We start from the raw sequence: 18,789 nt of genomic DNA, 5'->3' as shown, positions 1-18,789 counted from the left end.
TTCCAATTTTTTGAAAGGAACCCCTCTTTGGGAACTTTCCTGGGCTCTAGGTCCCTATCCTATTCATAGAACCCTTCTTTCGGCCTTTAGATAACTAGAAAAATGTTATTTAAAGGTAAAGTTTGAGGTCTTTTTGATACTAACTATGGTCGAAATCTTATTAGATTTGGACCACTAGAAAAGAAAGTGGTTTTTTTTTGTTTTGCCATAGCTTTTCAAGCCATAACTTCTAACCCAATCACGATACGGAACCAGGTCTCTAAGTCTTATTAGATTTGGACCAATTGGAGTTCAAAAAATTGTTTAGGGTTTCTAACCTAATCCATCACTTGAGATCCAATAGATTTCTGAGCCGAATTTATTACAAAGTATATATATAGGATCAATGATCATCACTCATTTGAAATACTTCATAAAAGGTCTAAACCAAACTCTGACTCTGTATTAGCTTTTACTTTTCTAAAATAAATTAAAAATGCATTTATTTAATATAAAAATCATCACAACACCTATGATAATAAGAAAATCCAAAATCTCATAAAAACAACAATTGTATTCAAAGCGTGCGCTGTATAAAATAATATGCAATTTAGTACAATTGTTAGGGAAGAATTCGAATTTTGGATTATTTATTTTTGGAGGTAATTATTTTCTATGAATGTTGTGAAATTGAGAGCCAAAGACGCTCCTCGAATTGATGTTTCATCCTAGAACAGAGAATTCTGGGGTTCTATCGCTTTCCTCATTTATAATTGTATTTGAATAAAATCAAACCCAAAGGCCAAGTGCTGTAAATGCCACCACACGTTGGCCCCGAAAAATAAATGGTATATTGTTGCATATAGCATTGTCCCAAAGGATAATGTTTGAAAAACTAAATAAAACAAATAAAAACAAACAAAAAGTTAGTGTTCATGACGTTATGAATGACATCTAAAAACTCAAGATCATGCCAGCTACTTAGGACAATAACACTTGTACAAGAGATTTAATATCATTTTATATTTTACCACAAATTCAAGGGAATACTTTAAACCCAAAAATTATATAATTCCCATGCCTTCTCTATTGAACTGTACTTGTGTATTCTTATGATGAAACAACAGATTTGTAAAGCCAAACCCTAATTTCACATGAACAATTTAAGACTTAGGACATCACAAAAAGGTTTAGGAAAAATGCATATAATTTCAATATCTATGGTTTATATATTATCTTAAAGGGTTATGGTATAAACTTGTGCAAAGTAACAAAAGTAAGTATATACATCAAGAGAATAATAATCTTTCCAAAAGGCACAGAAAAAAGCTTTTTAATTTATACAGGAAAACATGATCTCCAAATGTAGCATTATCCCCTCTTCCTTTTCTCCTTTTCTTTTTGTTTGCTTATTAGTTAGAAAATTGAACTTTCAAAAAAGGTACTGTCACACAACTAAGGGTTGATCTTCAAAAAAAAGAGGAAAAAAGAAAGGAAATCGATCAAGTATAACTCTTTATTTTCGTATCCTAACGAACTTCAAGAGAAGATTAGTATTGCAAAAAAAAATGTGTTATAAAATGATTGATACAGGTAGACCTGCCGGCAAAATCCCATTGATCATTTTAAAGACTAAAGTGGGAAAAAGCCGAATTGAGAGTGTTTAATGGGTGATGTGTCTTCATCTTACACATCCGAGTAGTTATAATTAAAAGGAACCCAAAATCATAAAATGTGTGTAGTCTCCAAAGCACGATGTCTCCTTTTCATTCCCCAAAGCCCCTTTCCTTTACACAATCGAAAGGAGGAATGTAGAAGGTTTTAGTGTGCTGGCAGAAGGATAAGGTTTTGAAATAGAAATGGATGGGGCATTACCATGAACAGAAATATATTACAAAAGAAACATTGTGTAGATATCTAGTTATTATCAAGTGAAAAGAAAGTGATGGACATAAAAAAATGTTGGCAAAAAAGATGATGCTCTACCTAAACTCTAATTCCATGCTCCCTTTGTGGGGCTCTAATGACCTCAAAACAAAAACGAACTGTGCATATATATATATATATATATATATATATATATATATATATATATATCCTCTCTCCATTTCATGCTTTGCTGGCAAGCAAAAGCTTGAGGAATAATATGTTTTTATGCTCCAGTTTATGATTCCACTTTTTGGACCCAGAATCGTCTCTTTGCGTATTCTAGTCCATAGAAAAACTTCAAACCCGCGTACACATTTGCATACCAATGATGGAAGATGTTAAAGGTGTTCATCCAAAGAAATTCATGATTGATATATCCTCTCTTTTTCTTAATTTAATATATAATTAGTGTATTAAATAATTCTGTAAAACCCGAGCTTGTTAATGATTTCATTTCAAAGTAGACCTTAATATATATAATAAGAGACACCTTATCCGTAAACAAGTAAAGAACAAAAGACTGGAAATGGAAGGGAGAAACCAAATTCAAGTGCAATTCATGTTCATTGGAAGAGACAAGAAAAGGAAGCAGTAGTTAAACATTTTCCCAAGCTTTTGAGGACTGTGGGTTTGTTCCATTTACGCGTCATGTTCATGGCATGCTTAAGTCATGTTAGAAACCCTATCTTTTCGAAAGGTTAAAGAGCTTGTGGCAAGGCCGACTTGTGGAGCCTCCATTGGTTAATTTGAAAAGATTTAGAGGCTTATAATTATTGGAAGAAGGGGAAGGAATATGATGGTTTGGGAGTAAGATTGCATATGCACTCATTGGAGCATTGATTCAGCTGGTTCATAATTGCAAAAACATATTTTCTCTCTCTTTTTTTGTAGAACCAATTGAAAGCAAAGAGGGCGGAAGGGCCCCAAATCCCACTACAAAGGCCAATGGTAAACATGCTCGTGGGACGACCCGCATATATGATTCGGCGACCGCCCCAGTGAAGGAAGGCAAGGAGAGAGAGCATAGCATGCCTACAAAAGTTTCCATGGTCCTAACCTAACTAAGATTGCCCTCATCCCCAGGGGGAACTGAAGGCCTCACCACTTTATCATTGCCATTTAAAATATTTGCCAACTTCCTCCTCTTCTTCTTCTTTTCTAAAGTAAGGTACATCTGCCAAGTGCCTGCTTATGTTTTCTTTGAAATAAAAGCATGGTTTCCACCAACTGGCTTCATCTCAAGCTTTCATGCTTTTTTCTCCCAATCCAGTCACTCTTCCACCTACTTTGTTTTGTCTTAAGTTTCTGTCAATTTTCTATGGAGGCCATCATTGATAAGGGCACACACTCCTTTTCACATGTGAAGTTTTCTCATACACTTTATCATTTTTTTAACACCTTTTAGGTTACTTTTTTTTATTAAGACTGATTAATGGGTGTTTATCTATATTTGTAAAGATTAGTTAAAATATTTTTTATTTAATTTTATTATAATGCTCATCAAATTCAAAAGTAGATGATATATTAATTATAATTTTTTTAGAAAAAAAATCGCTTTAATAAGTATCAATAATACTAGTTAACATTTTTTTTCTTTCTTATTATCTTAATTAGGTATAAAGAAAATAAATTGATGTTCTAATTATAAGCTCAATTAACGACTTGGATAGCTTATGTCATGATTAACACTAACCAATCTAATCTTGCTAATTCAAAAGTAATCACATTGTCCATCTCTCATTTGTGGTATCTTTTTGGAATTCTATTTGTTTTTATTTTACTTGTCTCAACTATTCAAATGTAGCAAAGTGAATGTACTTTTCACCTAATCAACTTTCATAAATCTTAACTAGATAGAGTCTCCAAAACTTGTTAAGCAATGATGTCATGCAAATGTTGTTGTTGTTGTTGTGTGTGTGTGTGTGTCTTTTTAAATATTTTAACATAAAAATTAAATTTGGGTTTTGATGATCATGCTGACAAAATGCAACATAATATAGCATCATAAAATCTTTTACGGAAAAATTATTTTAAAAAATTAAGCTTTTTCTTTTAGAAACTACTTATATCATTGTAGCAAGTGGAGCGTAAGAATGCAAATATTATTAATCCAAGCAAAACCACAATTTCCAATAATAGTTTGAGAAATTTTATCATACCCTGAGTCTGAAAAAATTGTTATTGGAGAAATTAATGTAAATTATAAAGAAGGTGAAAAGAATTTCTATGATCCTTCTAACAATCTTGCTGCATATGCTATATTCTCAAATTATCAAGATTTGGAGTTGAAATTTTTTAATTGTACTACAAGTATAATTAATGAAAGGCGTAAGAATTTCTATAATCAATGAAATAAATTGATATATAATTAAATAAAATTCAATATTATTTTTCACCAAAATTTACTTAAAACATTATATTATCAAGATTTTGATATTAAAATTTTAAATTCTAAAATTTACTTCTTAACATCAAGATAAGAATTTATTGGTATTTGAAAATGAAACTTAAACTAAAAATTTTCATCTATAATATCAAGCAAAACCAATAAAAAATTTAAAAAATTTGTTTAAATTTAATATAAGAAGAAGAAGACGTCTTTGGTAGGTAGGTCGAGGAGCCAAAAGGGCAATGCCATCCTCCCAATATGATGCGAATTTATGTCCAAATGATTCAGTGATTGTGATGTGCGTTGCTTAGTAGGAAAGGTGGTAAACAAAAATCCGATTCTCTGTGACCGTATTTACTGCAATTCCGCAAAGGCTGTTGGCCTGAAGCTGACACCTGTACTGTTGTCAATTTACTTTCTGGCTGGCCGGCTGGTTCCCGTGTCTGCAATTCAACGCGTTTGTCGGCGAGTGGACTATTGAAGATCCCCACAATTGACTTTGGGCTAAGAACCTTTTTTAAGTATGACTTTTGTCTTTTGGAAATCCAGAAAGTCAACACAATCAAATCATTAGTCACCTCCGATAACAGTGGTTAGTACCCCACGCGCCATGGTGCTCGCCACTCTTATAAAGAAAACCACCTTATGACAAAAATATTCACATAAGAATGTTATGAAATTTTTCCATGGAAACTTGATTAAAATAAAAATCAAATTTAAAACTGGAAACTTTGGATATACAAATAGTACTGAAGTACTTAATGCGTGCAATTGTTGTTAAATAGTAAAAGGTTGAGAGAATTAATGCCTTGATTATCCCAAAACCAAAATTTATTGAATTTTAGGAAGTCCTTGTCCAAGGGTTTTCTATTTAGGGATTTTAATGGGTACTGTAGAATCAAGAACTTTATATTACCCTATTCGATTAATTGAAATTAAAATAATTTATAATCGAGTTTGAATAGAGTTTAAATAGTAAATTTATTATTCATTTCTACTTCGAATAAGATTTAAAGTAAGCTTAGAACATCTACTATTAGAATCTGATTATAAATAATGATTAAAAATATTAAATTTTAGTTGTGTGTATATATATATATATATATTTTGTTTATAAATTTTTTATAAATAATATAATACTTACAAAAATTTATTAATTATTCTAAATATGATTTTAAATTTTAATTTATTTTTTGTGAACTAAATTTAATTTTTATTAACAAATACATAAAAGATAAATTTAAATTTATATTAGTCAGAGTATTTAACAAGTACGAATATTTCAAGAATAGTATCTAAGGTAAGGATTCAAATACTAATTTAAACAATTAAGCAGATATTTTCAAAGTTCAAATATCTTATAAAATAATAAAATTAAAATATCGTATCAAATTCTAAAGGAAGTAATAAATGTGCAGAGGCTTGTTTAAGTGTTGACAAGGGCGTTGAGGTTAATGAAACATGGAAATGACAAGTGTGTTGCTTATTTTGGCTTTAGGGTTTCAACTCGTCACATCGTAATATATAAACTTATGTGTGAAGGAGAAATATAGAAATCCTGATTTGGTGCGAGTGATGCGGTTTGGCATTGATGCGCATGACGTTGCAATTTTGCACATGTATTTATTGCCCATATTGTTTCTAATGTCATCCACCAACCTTAGTGCTCATTGGCCACAACACTCTAAAGCTATTCGCCGGTACTGAAAATTCTCTCATAATAGTATTATCTCTATGCTATTGCTTTATATTGTGCACTATTATATATATATATATATATATTCATAAAAAAACAAAATTTATGTAATTTACAATTTTAAAATCATTTATAATTGTTTAGTCTTATTTTCAAGAAAATTTCACAAGTTTCAATAAATACTAATTAAGGTGTTATGTGAAAAAAATTTATATATAATTAGTAATTTTATTTTTTCTCTTTTAAATTGACTAAAGTAATGCATTAAACAAAAATTAGTAGGATCTTATTATAAATTGATAAATTTTTTCGATAATCTCTTGGTGTTTTTCACAACATAGTTCGTTGGAAATGGACTTGTAATTTGTTGACAATGTCAATGAAACGTTACTGACAGAATTATTTTCATCTGTAATTTTTTTTTTGTAGCGTGACTTGATTTTTGTGTAAACTCATTTACCTCTAATGACATTCAAATTACATTTTCATGGAATAAGTTTCCAAGTGTCATTGGCATGAACCGTTGCAATTTCTTCTTACATTGCAGTTAGTCGTCTTGCATGTTAAAAGGGCAATTTTGAGTGTTTGAAGTTCGGGGCATGTGAGATGGTAATGTGTAGGTTAGATAGACAATTTTGAATGTTCAGGCATTTCTAATTTAATTATTTTGTATGTTTTATTATGATATGTAATTATTACATAAATTAAAATATTAGAATTATATTAAATAAAAAAATCAAATCGTTTTTAAGACAAGACAAAAACTTTGATGACGAATAGATGAAAATTTCTACTTTCAAAAGTAGTTTCTAACAAAAATTTTGAGAATTTTATGACCATGAACTCAAGAACTAATCAAACTAATTAATAAGATGTATCTCTGTCTAATTAAAAACAACAATGACAACAACTACCGATTGCAATGTATTTAGTTCAATTTCAATAAGTTGATTATTCGGACTTGGATGCAAGTTGTGATTTTGAAGTTGATGTTCTCAAGTTGTTTGGTCAATTATCGAAAGGAAAATTTTCTAATCAACTTGTTGTTTTTTACAAAGTTTTGCAACTAACTTGTTATGAGTGATAAATTTCACTTAATTTACATGTGCATGTATAATTTATTTCAATGAAAATCCTAAGAAAATAGTTAGGGTAATAAGTTTGTTTTTTTTAACTATTAGTTGCATTAGAGAATTTTTTTTAATTATATATTTAAATCTAAATGCTTGTTAGAGTTCAAAAACTCCATTGATTATATATAATTTTAAATTTTACTACCTTACACTATTGAATTTGTTCATGCACTTTATAAAATTGTATCTAATCCACTTTCTCTTTGATGTAAAAAGGTTTTATCGAATAAAAGCAAGGTTAAGTAGATTTGTTTAAATAGTAAAACTTGTTTGCCAAAAATAAAAAAAATAAAACTTTTAATTTAAATAACTTAATTAATTGATGAAAATATTATTTTGAAAAAAAATTATTATAAATTTTTTTCCTAATAATTTTCACTTTTTTATTGATCTCAAAATTTAAACAATACATATCAAAATTTTGAACAATAAAAGGTTTTTCTGAATTATAACCGATAATGGCAAGTGAAGCTTTGTACTCATTATACATAAATTTTTTAAAGCCAATTTATATAAAATTAACCTCAACCAAACCAATCCAACTTTATAGTGATCAAATTCAATGGAGAATCCTAATTGAACCAACTTAAAAAATGTAATTTTCATATATACAACCTATTTACAAGTAATGTTCACAAATCATCAACTTTAACTTAATATTTCCAAATGTACATAAAAAAAATTAAAAATGACCAAAGTTTGTAAATTTTTTTTATCACTTGTTTTGAATGAATATGAAGAAGTTAAAAAAATAAGAAGAAGATTTGAATCTTAATCCTATTCTACTATAACGGTGACAAATTAAGGTTAGGCCAAGGGCAAATATTTCATCATGTTTTTTCTTTTGTGCTTATAAAGACAATTTTCTTTTGCCAACAATTTTCTTTCATAATCCAATTTTCAAGCTGTAATTTTTATGTTATAATTAAATTATCGAACAAGTATTTGAATATTTATTTTATTAATAAATATAAGTATCCGTCCATTTAAAAAGCAAGTTGAAATTCCTCTTTCCGTACCAAAAAACATTATCAAACAAAACAATGAAAAATGTTATACCACAAACTATGAGTGGTCCAACTGCTCTAACATTCGATGTGATTATTGAGTTAAGACCCACCATATAATTAAAATGCTTATATCACTTTTTTTGGGATACGTGTTTGTAGTATCTTATTAATGGCAGTTAACGCATGCTTAATGGGAAAACACAAATGATTATGTTTGAAAAATCTTTAAAACTCAAAACACAATGATTGACAAAGAAAGATTCTGTTCATATCTTGATTTGGTTTAATATTACTGTTTTTCTCCCATCCCCTCTCTTTTTCTTCTGTTAATCAACATTAAGAAGTAAACTCAGAAACAAGCCATTTTTTTATTTTCCATTTTTATTAAGCATTAAACCTTGAAATAAGCTCGATTTTCCTTTTTATAAATTATTAAAGATGTCATAGCTGTTTTAATTTTAACATTGTAGTAAGTCAAGGATGCTTTGGAGTCGATGCTTTGAGGTTTCAAATTTAAATCCAATACTGTATGTGGATTTGGTCAAATGTGGACTAATTTTATACTTAGTTTATTGATTTGCTTGCTTAGATTTGCTTTGGATTATATATATTGATGATTGATTGGTTGTAATCATTATAATTTCTAGTTATTCATGTAATCGTATAAAAAAGTTAAATGAAAAGACGCAAATGTAAAAGTAGGATATCGTCATGTGTGCTGTAAGCACAACCGAGATTAAACAAATGATATAATTAATTTGTTTTCAAACTTTTCCTTAATCTTATCTTTAGATTTAAGGATTGTATTGATATCAAAATGGAACGGTTAAAGCCAAAATTGACCATAGTTTTCGAGTATATATATATATCGCTTACCATACACTTAGAGTACATTCTCATTCACTTTTCGAATAATAAATCAATATTTGTATTATTAAGTTAAATGTTATGATGGGATATATTATAATCAAAATTTCATAACATAGAAAAAAAATTTAAAAAAGTTTTAGCTAATAAATATGATTCAAGAAAGGAAAAAAAAAGTAAAATTAACTATGTAGAATAAAAATTTGTTGAGTCTTACTTGTACAATCAATTAAATTATATAATGATAAGGTATTAAGACTGTTGAATCGATAAATTAAGAAGAAGACTGTTGAATAAATATTGCAAAATTTAAGGAGAACAAAGGCATGAAACCTTTGTATAAGCAAAGGATAAAGTGAATCTCAAGAAAGAGTGTGAAAGCTATCAAACATGTTGAAAGGTTCACCACATACAAATGGGAACAGTGCAATTGGTTCAAAGATGGTGGGGAAATTAGTTCAAGTTTTCAAACTATTTATATAAAAAATAGTTTGCACTGCCGCCACAAATCGCTATCTTTGAATGGAAGCATTAAATTCCTCTTGTTTAACTCTATTCTTTTCATCTCACTCCAAAAACAATTGGTCAATACTTTTACTTTGATCCTCATCCCCCTTATCATTCTCTAACCGCGTTTTCTTGGTCATTCCCAAGACAACACCTTTTATTTAATTTCTTTTTATGAAAGGTAATTTTCTTTCAATCAGATTGTGATATATATTTTTTTTAAAAAAAAGAGATTTAAATTCATATTTTTTTAAGTAAAAAAATTATATATTAATAAATAAATCAAATATTGGAGTGTAGATTACTATATAATTGAAAGTTTTAATTGTAATTATATTCATTCTTATTTTATAAATAAATTAATAAAATTAATATTAATTCAAGACTTTGATTCAAGAATCTCTAATTTGAACATAAAATATATAGGATAAGGGAAGATTATCTCTTATTAGATACATAAAAACCGTAAGTATATAATAAAAAAATAAACATAAAAAAAAGGATAAAACCTAAGTCTTATATAGAGGATTCAAACATCTTTCTTATGAGTGACACAAGGCACACTAGAATGGGAAAAAAGTAGTAAGTTGATATATAGTTTAATTACAAATTAAAAAAACCACCTGCCGTCAAGTGTATGTCTCCTAATGAAAAAGTTTTCTTAAAAATTAAGAATAGGGAGCATGATTATTCAACATGTTGTAAAGGTCTAGCACTACAATTTAAAGTGATTAATGCACTTTTAATTTTATCAGCCATGTGGCTATGTCATATCTTGTCACATTAACTTTTAGATACGATTTCAATTGAAAAATTAAATGTTATTGAGATTCTTTACTTTCGGGGTTAAATTCAGCTGAGTTGAGATGAGAGTAAAATGGGAGGGAACATGAAACTATATTATATTATATGTTAAGAAGAGTATAAAATTATAGTTATATAAAATTTTTGGAGTTCTCTTCCAAAATTTTTAAATTTTCTTATATTATATAAAAATTTTAAATTTTTTATATATTTTTTAATGGCTCTCTCAAAATAATTTTTTTATTTAATAATTAATAAAAATAAAAATAAAAAACATATCTCACATGCCTCACTTAATTTTAAAGTTTTTTTATTTTAATTTATATTATTAATTTTATTTATATTTATTTATTTCTATTTTATTTGCTCATATGCTCTAAGTTTCTATAGATTTTCATTTTCAAATTTTTACTAACTATCAATTATATTCTTTTTTTTTCTTTTTCTTATCTCATCTGTGGGTTCTATTATCTATTTGTCATGTCTTTTTTTTTGTTATGTAGATTTTATTTTCTATGATTTTAATTTTTAAAAATTAATAAATTATTATGTAATTTTCAAATATAAGTTGTAGTGTTGCACTGTTAGTTAAAGTTTCATCTAATGTATCATTTTTTTATTAATCATGATTATGTAAGAGAAAATTATCTTGAATATAGCTTTTTTGTATGCTTTACGTTTTATATTTAGTTGAAAGAAAATTATTAATCATGTATATCATATTTAACTATTTGTATTTTATACATTATAATTTTATATTTAATAAAATAAGTTTAAATAGAAATAAAATAAGAATATTAGATATTGATTGCATTAATTTTTTTTTCAGATTTGATTAAAGTGTGAATAAATTGAAAACAATTGATAAATCCTTTAAAGAAAAGATGCAAATTGTCTAAATGATTCTCTTATATTAAGCCATGAAACCTCAATTGCCTCAACTCATATACAAAAGCAACGCGAATCAAAACGCTCAAGACTCAATTTTAAAGAAATGGATGTTTTTCTAGTACATAAGCAATAACTGATGAATTTGAATCCAAGAAACATGGTCGAGCACAATTTTCTTAACGAACTATCATAAGTTTTTCTTTGAACTCAATTTTCTTAAAAGATTACTATAAGTCTTTTTTTCTTGATTTATATGTTTATATAAAATTATTTTCTATTATCAATTCTTTAATTGTTGGTTAAATTCATTATATTAGTTTTTAAAATTCTTAACCTTTATTCATCTGTCTTTGGTTCCAAACCAAAGTTGATTAGTTCAACCTCTAATAAAAAATCCGTTAGAATTGACTTTTTTTCAATAAATTTCCAGCAAAACATTCTGTAAAAATATCCTTCTCTCTTGAAGTATACTTGGTACTAGTAGTAGTCTAAATAGTTTGTCGCTAAACTTTGGTTTTTCAGAAAAAAAATCTCGTTTGAAAAAACTAAAATATATCGGAAATGTAAGCTAACCCATTAGTAGTTATAGTGTCAAATTTATCGAGAAATATTAAATTTACTTATAAAATTACAACAATAATAAAAGAAGTGAAGTGTTAAAAAAAATATCTTTATGTTTGACTTTTTAAATGAACGATAAAAATTCAGATTGAACAAATCAAGTAATTGTCATTGAAAAAAATTCAGCAATTTGTTTTTTAAAATTAAAGAAACAAGAAAAAGAAAATTTGCATAGTCAACACTCAACAAAATGGAGATGAGTTTTCAAGTCCACAGTGTAAATGCTGTCATATGTACTATACTTCTTAATTAGCAACTTTCAAAAATATACGGTGTTCGGATTCCCATTGACTCGGTTTTCGGATTACCTTGCTTAACCGTTAGCATATCTGCCAGCTCTAGTTTTGTTATTATTATTATTATAAAAAATAAAAATATAAAAGATTAACATAAAAAGGCAAGTAATAAAAATATTGGCCAAACTAGACTTGTTAATTGACAGGACAACGATCGTGAAGCAGGATTTTTAAGCTCCACTTGGATATGGGATATGATTATATTAAATATTATTTTTTGTTTAATTTTAATTTTGAAACATATTTAAATATTATTTTAAACATTTTAATAAAATTTAATAAATAATTAGACCAAATCTAGATTTTAGAAATGTCAACTAGAGACAATTCGAGTTGTGGACACTTCTAAACCAAACGAAGCCTTAAGAGACTTATATTTTCCCCAGTCAGCACTTTCTTTTGTTTTAAAATTAATTTTCAATACTATTTTCTAAATTCTTGATGTCAGATATTTACTTTCAATAACAGTTTTGTGTCAATAGATGAATGATAATCATTGACCTTCTATTCGACCTATTTATATAAATGTTATGTAATAGAACTTAATTAGAAGGTATATGAAGAAAATTAAGCAATTAAACGTATATAATTGTATTTGGAGAGATTATTCAAGGTCACGGGTGGATATTGAGAATATTCAAGTTTTCTATAGTTAATAATCAAATTGCTATATCCCAAGTTGCAAATCTTTATATGCAATTATCAAAAGGAAAAGAGCTGTAGGTGTTGGACTTTAATTTCATATTATTTTAGCTTATTAATACTTGAAGGTACATCTTACCGACACTATTTCCAAAAATAAGTAGTATTTCTCTTTGTTCTTTCTCCCTTTCCCTAACAATGTCTCCTGTTTTTCCTTTTCAAAGTAAATACTAGTATATATTAGTACTCAATCTGTCCTCATCAGTACAATTAATTTTCAGGTCCCATACGTATGAAATGTAAAATATAATTATTATTAAAAATATGGAGACAATTTCCCTTTCCCATCAAATACCTTACAGGTTCACATCATTTTTCTGTAATATCTAATTACAAATCGAAAAATAATTTGTACTAGTGCAAGAATTAATTTGAGATGATCGTTGTTTGAACTTCATGTGAACGGGGTGGTGAAGATGAATAATTTGTAGTATAGTGCAATATGTATATGTAGAAGCACATGCACATAGAAAAATAGAGGGAAAAATAGACAAAAGTAAAAATCAGAATAGAAAAATATGGTGGCATGCAGCAAAGCTAAAGTAATATTTAATGGACCATGCTTTAATGCAAATGAATGTGGGGGTGAAGAAGCTAAAGTTGATATATATTTTATTTATTATATATACGGTTGGACCAATGTCATTGTTACTAGTGATCTACGGTTTTAGCTAACACGACAAAGCAATCTTTTGCAATGGTTGCCAAGTAAAGCCAAAGTGATAAATGCATACCTAAATACAAATTAATTACAAACTTACATTATCAATAAATGCACCCTCAATATGGATATAATATATATATATATATATAGATATATATTGGTGGGTTTGAGATTGTATGTTAAGATTTATAAGAATAAAGAATTTTCTTTAGATTTAAGAATAAAACTAGTTCTAAATTATAATAATAAAAAATTCCAATTAAGTTGGGATAGAATAGTAACTATATGTAACTATATGGGCAATTATAATCATAACTAAATACCTTACTTGGTTTAATTGCTAAATAAGTTACTAGCATTAAAAAAGAGACGGCAAAATTAGTTGATCTACTAATTATCTATCATTAAGTTGTTATAAAGTTTAATCTAAATGTCTAATAATCTCACACTAGCTAGCATGTTCATTGCCCTTAGTTTATTAGGCACAAGTATAGAGTATGTACGAAACATATAGAAACAAAAAAGTTGCACGTTTTACATGACTATACTATGTACAATAATTTATAAGTGTTTGAATTATTTATAGATTATTTATTTTTTTTGAAAGAATTATTTATATATTAATAAATTAGAAAGGTACACATTTTCCATGATTTTTATATTTTACAAAAGTTGATTCATACAATTAATTTTCAGTTGCGAGTTATTTGGCCTCTGAAGATAATTCATTGTCAAAATGGAACTTGAATTTGAGCTACTCAATTAGCAAATTGAGTTGATTGAAGTTGGGAAGATTAGTCCTTTTTGTATAAGGAACTTATTGTTGAGGTTGAGCTATCAATATCTATTTGAAGCGATGCAATCTTTTTATAATTGTTTTGTTATCTTCCTCCATAGTTTGAGTTGACATGCAACTACAAATCTTTTATTTCTAAGGTTCAGGATTTGTTATGGCATGTAGGCTATGTTGAGTTAATAAATATGTTTTTTTTAAAAAAAAAAAACAAATTGAGTTGAGTTTGAATATTTTACTACTTGACTTGAGTGATTTATGAATTAATTAAATATTGTTCACTTAAATATTTTGATGGTTTTTCATATTATATGCATTATATAAATAAATTGTATATATTTATGTATTTACAAGTATTATTTGAGTGTTTGAATCAAAATTAAGTTTATTTAATCCCCTAGTTTAGAGTTCAACACTTTGAAAGTAATGCCATAAGAAATAAAATTATGGAAATAAATCCGCATTCACTAATGGTGGAAAGAGTCATTAAAATTTAATTTAGAAAAAAATCTTTGTAATTGTTTGACTCTAAATATAATTTTTTTTTTTGTCTCATCTCAATATAATTTATGTATGACCATGAGAACACCGTTGGAATCAGTGAAAGACTTACCTGGTTTCGAGCCAAAAAATATACTGATAAAATTAGATCAAATTGAAAATATAAATAAATATGGAGGCATTTAAAAACATACAAGTAAATATTGATTACATCACTATGAAGTGTTGAAACTTTGAAGATGTAATGAAGAAATGTAAGCAGTAAGAATAAGTAGGATATGACAAAATACTCAAAAGCTTTGCAAATCATTGCAAACAATTTTTTTTTTTAACAAGGTAATAACTTGAGGGGGTTTCTTCACAAAATCCCCTTCTTGTTAAATAAAGATCAAGTTGAACTCACATCACATTGAATTCTTCTCTTCATTTCATCATATACAAAAAAAGAAAACGTGTACTTTTTATTTATTTATTTTTTTTTGGAAAAGACTCAAAAAGGAGAAACTAATAAGAAGTGAAGGATTTTTCCCCACTGATTCTTGATATCTTATTTTCGTTTTTTCTCCAATGCGAAAACTAACTGCCAAATTATAAACAAGACCCACATTTGACAAAAAAAAAAGAAAGAGAAATCAAAAGCAAATCATAAGAGCCCATATGTCCAAGAATCTTGATCAAAAGCCATTCTTGGGCACTGAATTAGAGGAGATGATGATGAATCAAGAGCTAGCATTGATGTGTCACTATCATCATTGATTAGCAAATCCCAACAGCTAAAATCATCCTCCCACAAGCTCAAACTGTTGTTGTTGTTGTTGTTGTTGTTGCTACTAGTGTTGTAATCTGAGGGCCACTCAAGGTCAGGAAACTTCAATTCTTCAAGGAACTTGGAAGAGTCAGAAGAAGAGGATGAGGATGATGAAGTTGATGGTGCACAAGCAGGGACCAAGATTTCATGCGGTTCGATTAATGGAACTTCATCTGTGCAGAAACCATTGTTCATCATCTCCATTGTATCAAACAATGGGCTTGTCATGCTCTTGTCTTCCTCCTTGGCTTCAGTGATTGTTGATTGTAGGGATGTTTCAGGCTCCTTGGCTTTGTCCGCTTGAGACTTGACAGCAGCTTTTGAAGCTTGTATCTTTTGCTCTTCTTGTTGTTGCTGCTGCTGCGGCTGCTGCTGGGGTTGTTGTTCAGCATTAGATAGTGGCTTGTGGGTGAGAGGATCAATGCCCATTTTCCTTAGTTTTTTCTTGATGTGAGTATTCCAATGATTCTTGATCTCATTATCAGTTCTTCCAGGGAGATGAGAAGCAATCTTAGACCATCTGCAAATGTGAAAAAACAATAAAAATTGAAAAAGAAGAAAAAAAAAATTAAACCCAACAAAAAAAGAAGAAGCAAGTGTAATGATATAAAGTAGAATAATGAAGTGAAAATTGGGACCACTTGAAAGAAGGATGACTTTTTGTGGCCAAAAGAAAATTCTATGTAAAAGAAATTTGTCCCAGTCCTCTAAAGCTACTGGGTTATAACCTTTAAAGAATGGTCTCTCTACCCTATATATAATCTTTAGACTGACAACTTTGATGACTACTGCATAATAAAGAAATTGGTACATGGGGCTGAGTCTACAATGTTAAAATTATGAAGTTCCCAGAAAATGCTTAATGGAACTAGGTCCATTATTTGTACTCAATGCTGGTTTGCATTAAAAAATATTCAAAGTCCAAACTCTCAAAGATTGGGGAGAAAGGAAAAGCCTGCTTTTTTGATAATTAATGTCTTGGAAATCATTTTGAAACATGGAGTTGATTCAAAGGAAACCACCACCAAGTAATAATGTCTTGAGTAATGAAATGAGTTCAAATCAGAGCCAGAATCCGCAGCCCAAAACAGAGGAATTGGTGAGTTAAAAAAAGAAAAAGAAAAAGACAAAGAAAAAGAAATGCAGAAAGATCAAAGATGGGGAACCTGTTGCCAAGTTGAGCATGCAGATCAATGACCATTTGCTCTTCATATTCAGATAAAAGGCCTCTTTTCAGGTCTGGCCTAAGATAGTTTGTCCATCTCAGTCTACAACTCTTACCACACCTCAATAATCCTGCAATGACATATCCAGCAAATTCATTTTCCAGTGAAAAGACTAATTCTTACTAATTTTAAAGGAATTTATACGTTTTCTTAGTGGTCAGCTTTTCTGAGTCTGGTCTTCTTAATCATTATGCCAACCCCCACCATTTCCCTTTTTTTTTATATCCACCACGAAGTAAAAGAAATATAAAGCTAAATAAAACACATAAACAGGCAAAGATGATGTCAAAACCAGCTTGAAAAAAATCCTTTTTGCTTCATCAAAAACTGAGAAAAGAACGTAAGAAAGATATAGAATTCCATTTGAGCAGCAAAAAGATTCCCAAGACTATATAAAAAATTTTCCAAATTCAAGTAAAAACAGAAGATACCCTTCTTCCTAACCAAAAACTAAAAAAAAATAAAAATCCAAATTGATATCCAAAGTTGTTATGGTTCTCTCTTTCCCTGTTAAAATGTGGTGAGAGAACGAAGCTGAAAACTGAAAAGAATGGGAGAGAGACCTGCAAGCTTAGGAACAGCTCTCCAACAGCATTGGCCATTGGTGAGGATGAAGTTGATAAGCTTCTTATCCTCCTCTGCAGTCCATGGCCCTTTCTTCAACCCGACTTTGTCACAGCATGGTTGCCTTCCCATCTTTCCAAAAACCCTCTTCCTCTCCTTCAAAAACTGAGTTCCAAGGCTCCACCAAAGATAATTATACCAAGCTCTGCCAGAGAAGAGAAGAGAAGAGAAAAAAGAACTATAACAAATGAGACAGACAGAGGAAAGGAGGAAAGCAACCGTGTCCAAATTTTTAAGCACTGATAACAAGGCTTAACCAGGCACACAGACAAGTCTCCACCTTCTTATATAAATCAATCAACCCAAGGCCAGCCTTAATTTTTTATTTTATAGAAACTTTTTAATATGACAAATATAAATATTATATAGTTTTTCTCGTGTATTAGTCTGGGTCTGCAGTTGCCACGTGTATATCGATGATGCAACGCGTAACACACGTGCGATGTCACTTTCAGAAAGCTCTACTCCATCAAACTTGGCTTTTTTCGCTTCAGTTTCAAGCGTGAGGTACTCTTAACACACACCTTAGCACAAAGAAAAGTAAAAGTAAAACAAAAACCAACATCTCTCCCTACGAAGATAGTTAATTTGTAAGTTCTTTTTATTTATGAGATTTCACTTACATTTGTATTTTTTTTTACCTTTTCATTGCTTGTATACTAATATTTAAACTTACAGGACTTGTATACTTTTGTCTAATGGTTCCATAGTCTTATGTACTAAGTAAAATGGTCCAGTTTCTACTCTTCCAAAAGTTTTTTGTCTAATTTCTAAGGCTCTCCATCTCCTCTTCTGCCCCCTTCCTCATCAAGGAGAATCCAACAAGAGGGAGGAAACTTTTATTATGCTATAAACCAAATGGAGTTCTAATGGTTGTATACATAAAAGATTAGGTATACAATAATACCAATATACAGTGGGACATCGTATCTAAACTAATTTATGCCGAAATACATGACTTTTATATTGTTTGAATACTGGTCCAGCTATCTTATTTTTAAAGCAAAATGAGCCATAATATTCTAACTTGTGTATACAATAATAAAAGGGGGGAAAGTAGCTTCATTGAGCATGCGGGTCAAAATAATGGTATAAATTTTCCATGCCTCTTAAAGGCTTATCAGCTTGCGACACAGCTACGGAGCTATCACTGTACAGGAGAGACTTGCCACCGTCTTCAAACTCATCTTTTAGATTATTAATGTGAAAGGGCATAAAAGAGGTCTCTGCTAATTCAAGGTGCCCCCCTTACTTTCTGTTGCAATGTTACAACTGTTGGGACCTTCTTAACCAATACTCTAATTAATAACCCTACCATGGTCTTAAAATCGATTTTAAACATCTTTGAT

At 29.0% G+C, this 18,789-nt stretch overlaps 1 protein-coding gene across 1 annotated transcript; it reads right to left on the bottom strand.

Moving 5' to 3' along the window:
* Window positions 1-15,218: 15,218 nt before the first annotated feature.
* MYB43 (myb domain protein 43) lies at window positions 15,219-17,746 on the bottom strand. The gene is made up of 3 exons (XM_021441009.2): window positions 17,380-17,746; window positions 16,757-16,886; window positions 15,219-16,110 (listed from the first exon to the last, which is right to left on the bottom strand). Exons 1-3 carry the CDS (start codon window positions 17,510-17,512, stop codon window positions 15,426-15,428), a joined length of 948 nt encoding a protein of 315 aa, XP_021296684.1. The 5' UTR covers window positions 17,513-17,746; the 3' UTR covers window positions 15,219-15,425.
* Window positions 17,747-18,789: the final 1,043 nt, after the last annotated feature.

The sequence above is a fragment of the Theobroma umbraticum genome, unplaced genomic scaffold (assembly GCF_002168275.2).
Source record: "Theobroma umbraticum cultivar Fairchild unplaced genomic scaffold, ASM216827v3 scaffold_12.1, whole genome shotgun sequence".
In the NCBI taxonomy this organism is placed as follows: domain Eukaryota; kingdom Viridiplantae; phylum Streptophyta; class Magnoliopsida; order Malvales; family Malvaceae; genus Theobroma; species Theobroma umbraticum.
This window is presented reverse-complemented; position numbering and strand designations above follow the sequence as displayed.

Bases quoted from the DNA above. Each gene is read 5' to 3' on its own strand.
- MYB43 (XM_021441009.2), bottom strand. From the start codon at position 17,512: ATGGGAAGGCAACCATGCTGTGACAAAGTCGGGTTGAAGAAAGGGCCA. The intron at 16,887-17,379 runs GTCTCTCTCCCA...ATGTCATTGCAG, and splicing joins AGCTGTTCCTAAGCTTGCAG to GATTATTGAGGTGTGGTAAG. The intron at 16,111-16,756 runs GTTCCCCATCTT...TCACATTTGCAG, and splicing joins CATGCTCAACTTGGCAACAG to ATGGTCTAAGATTGCTTCTC.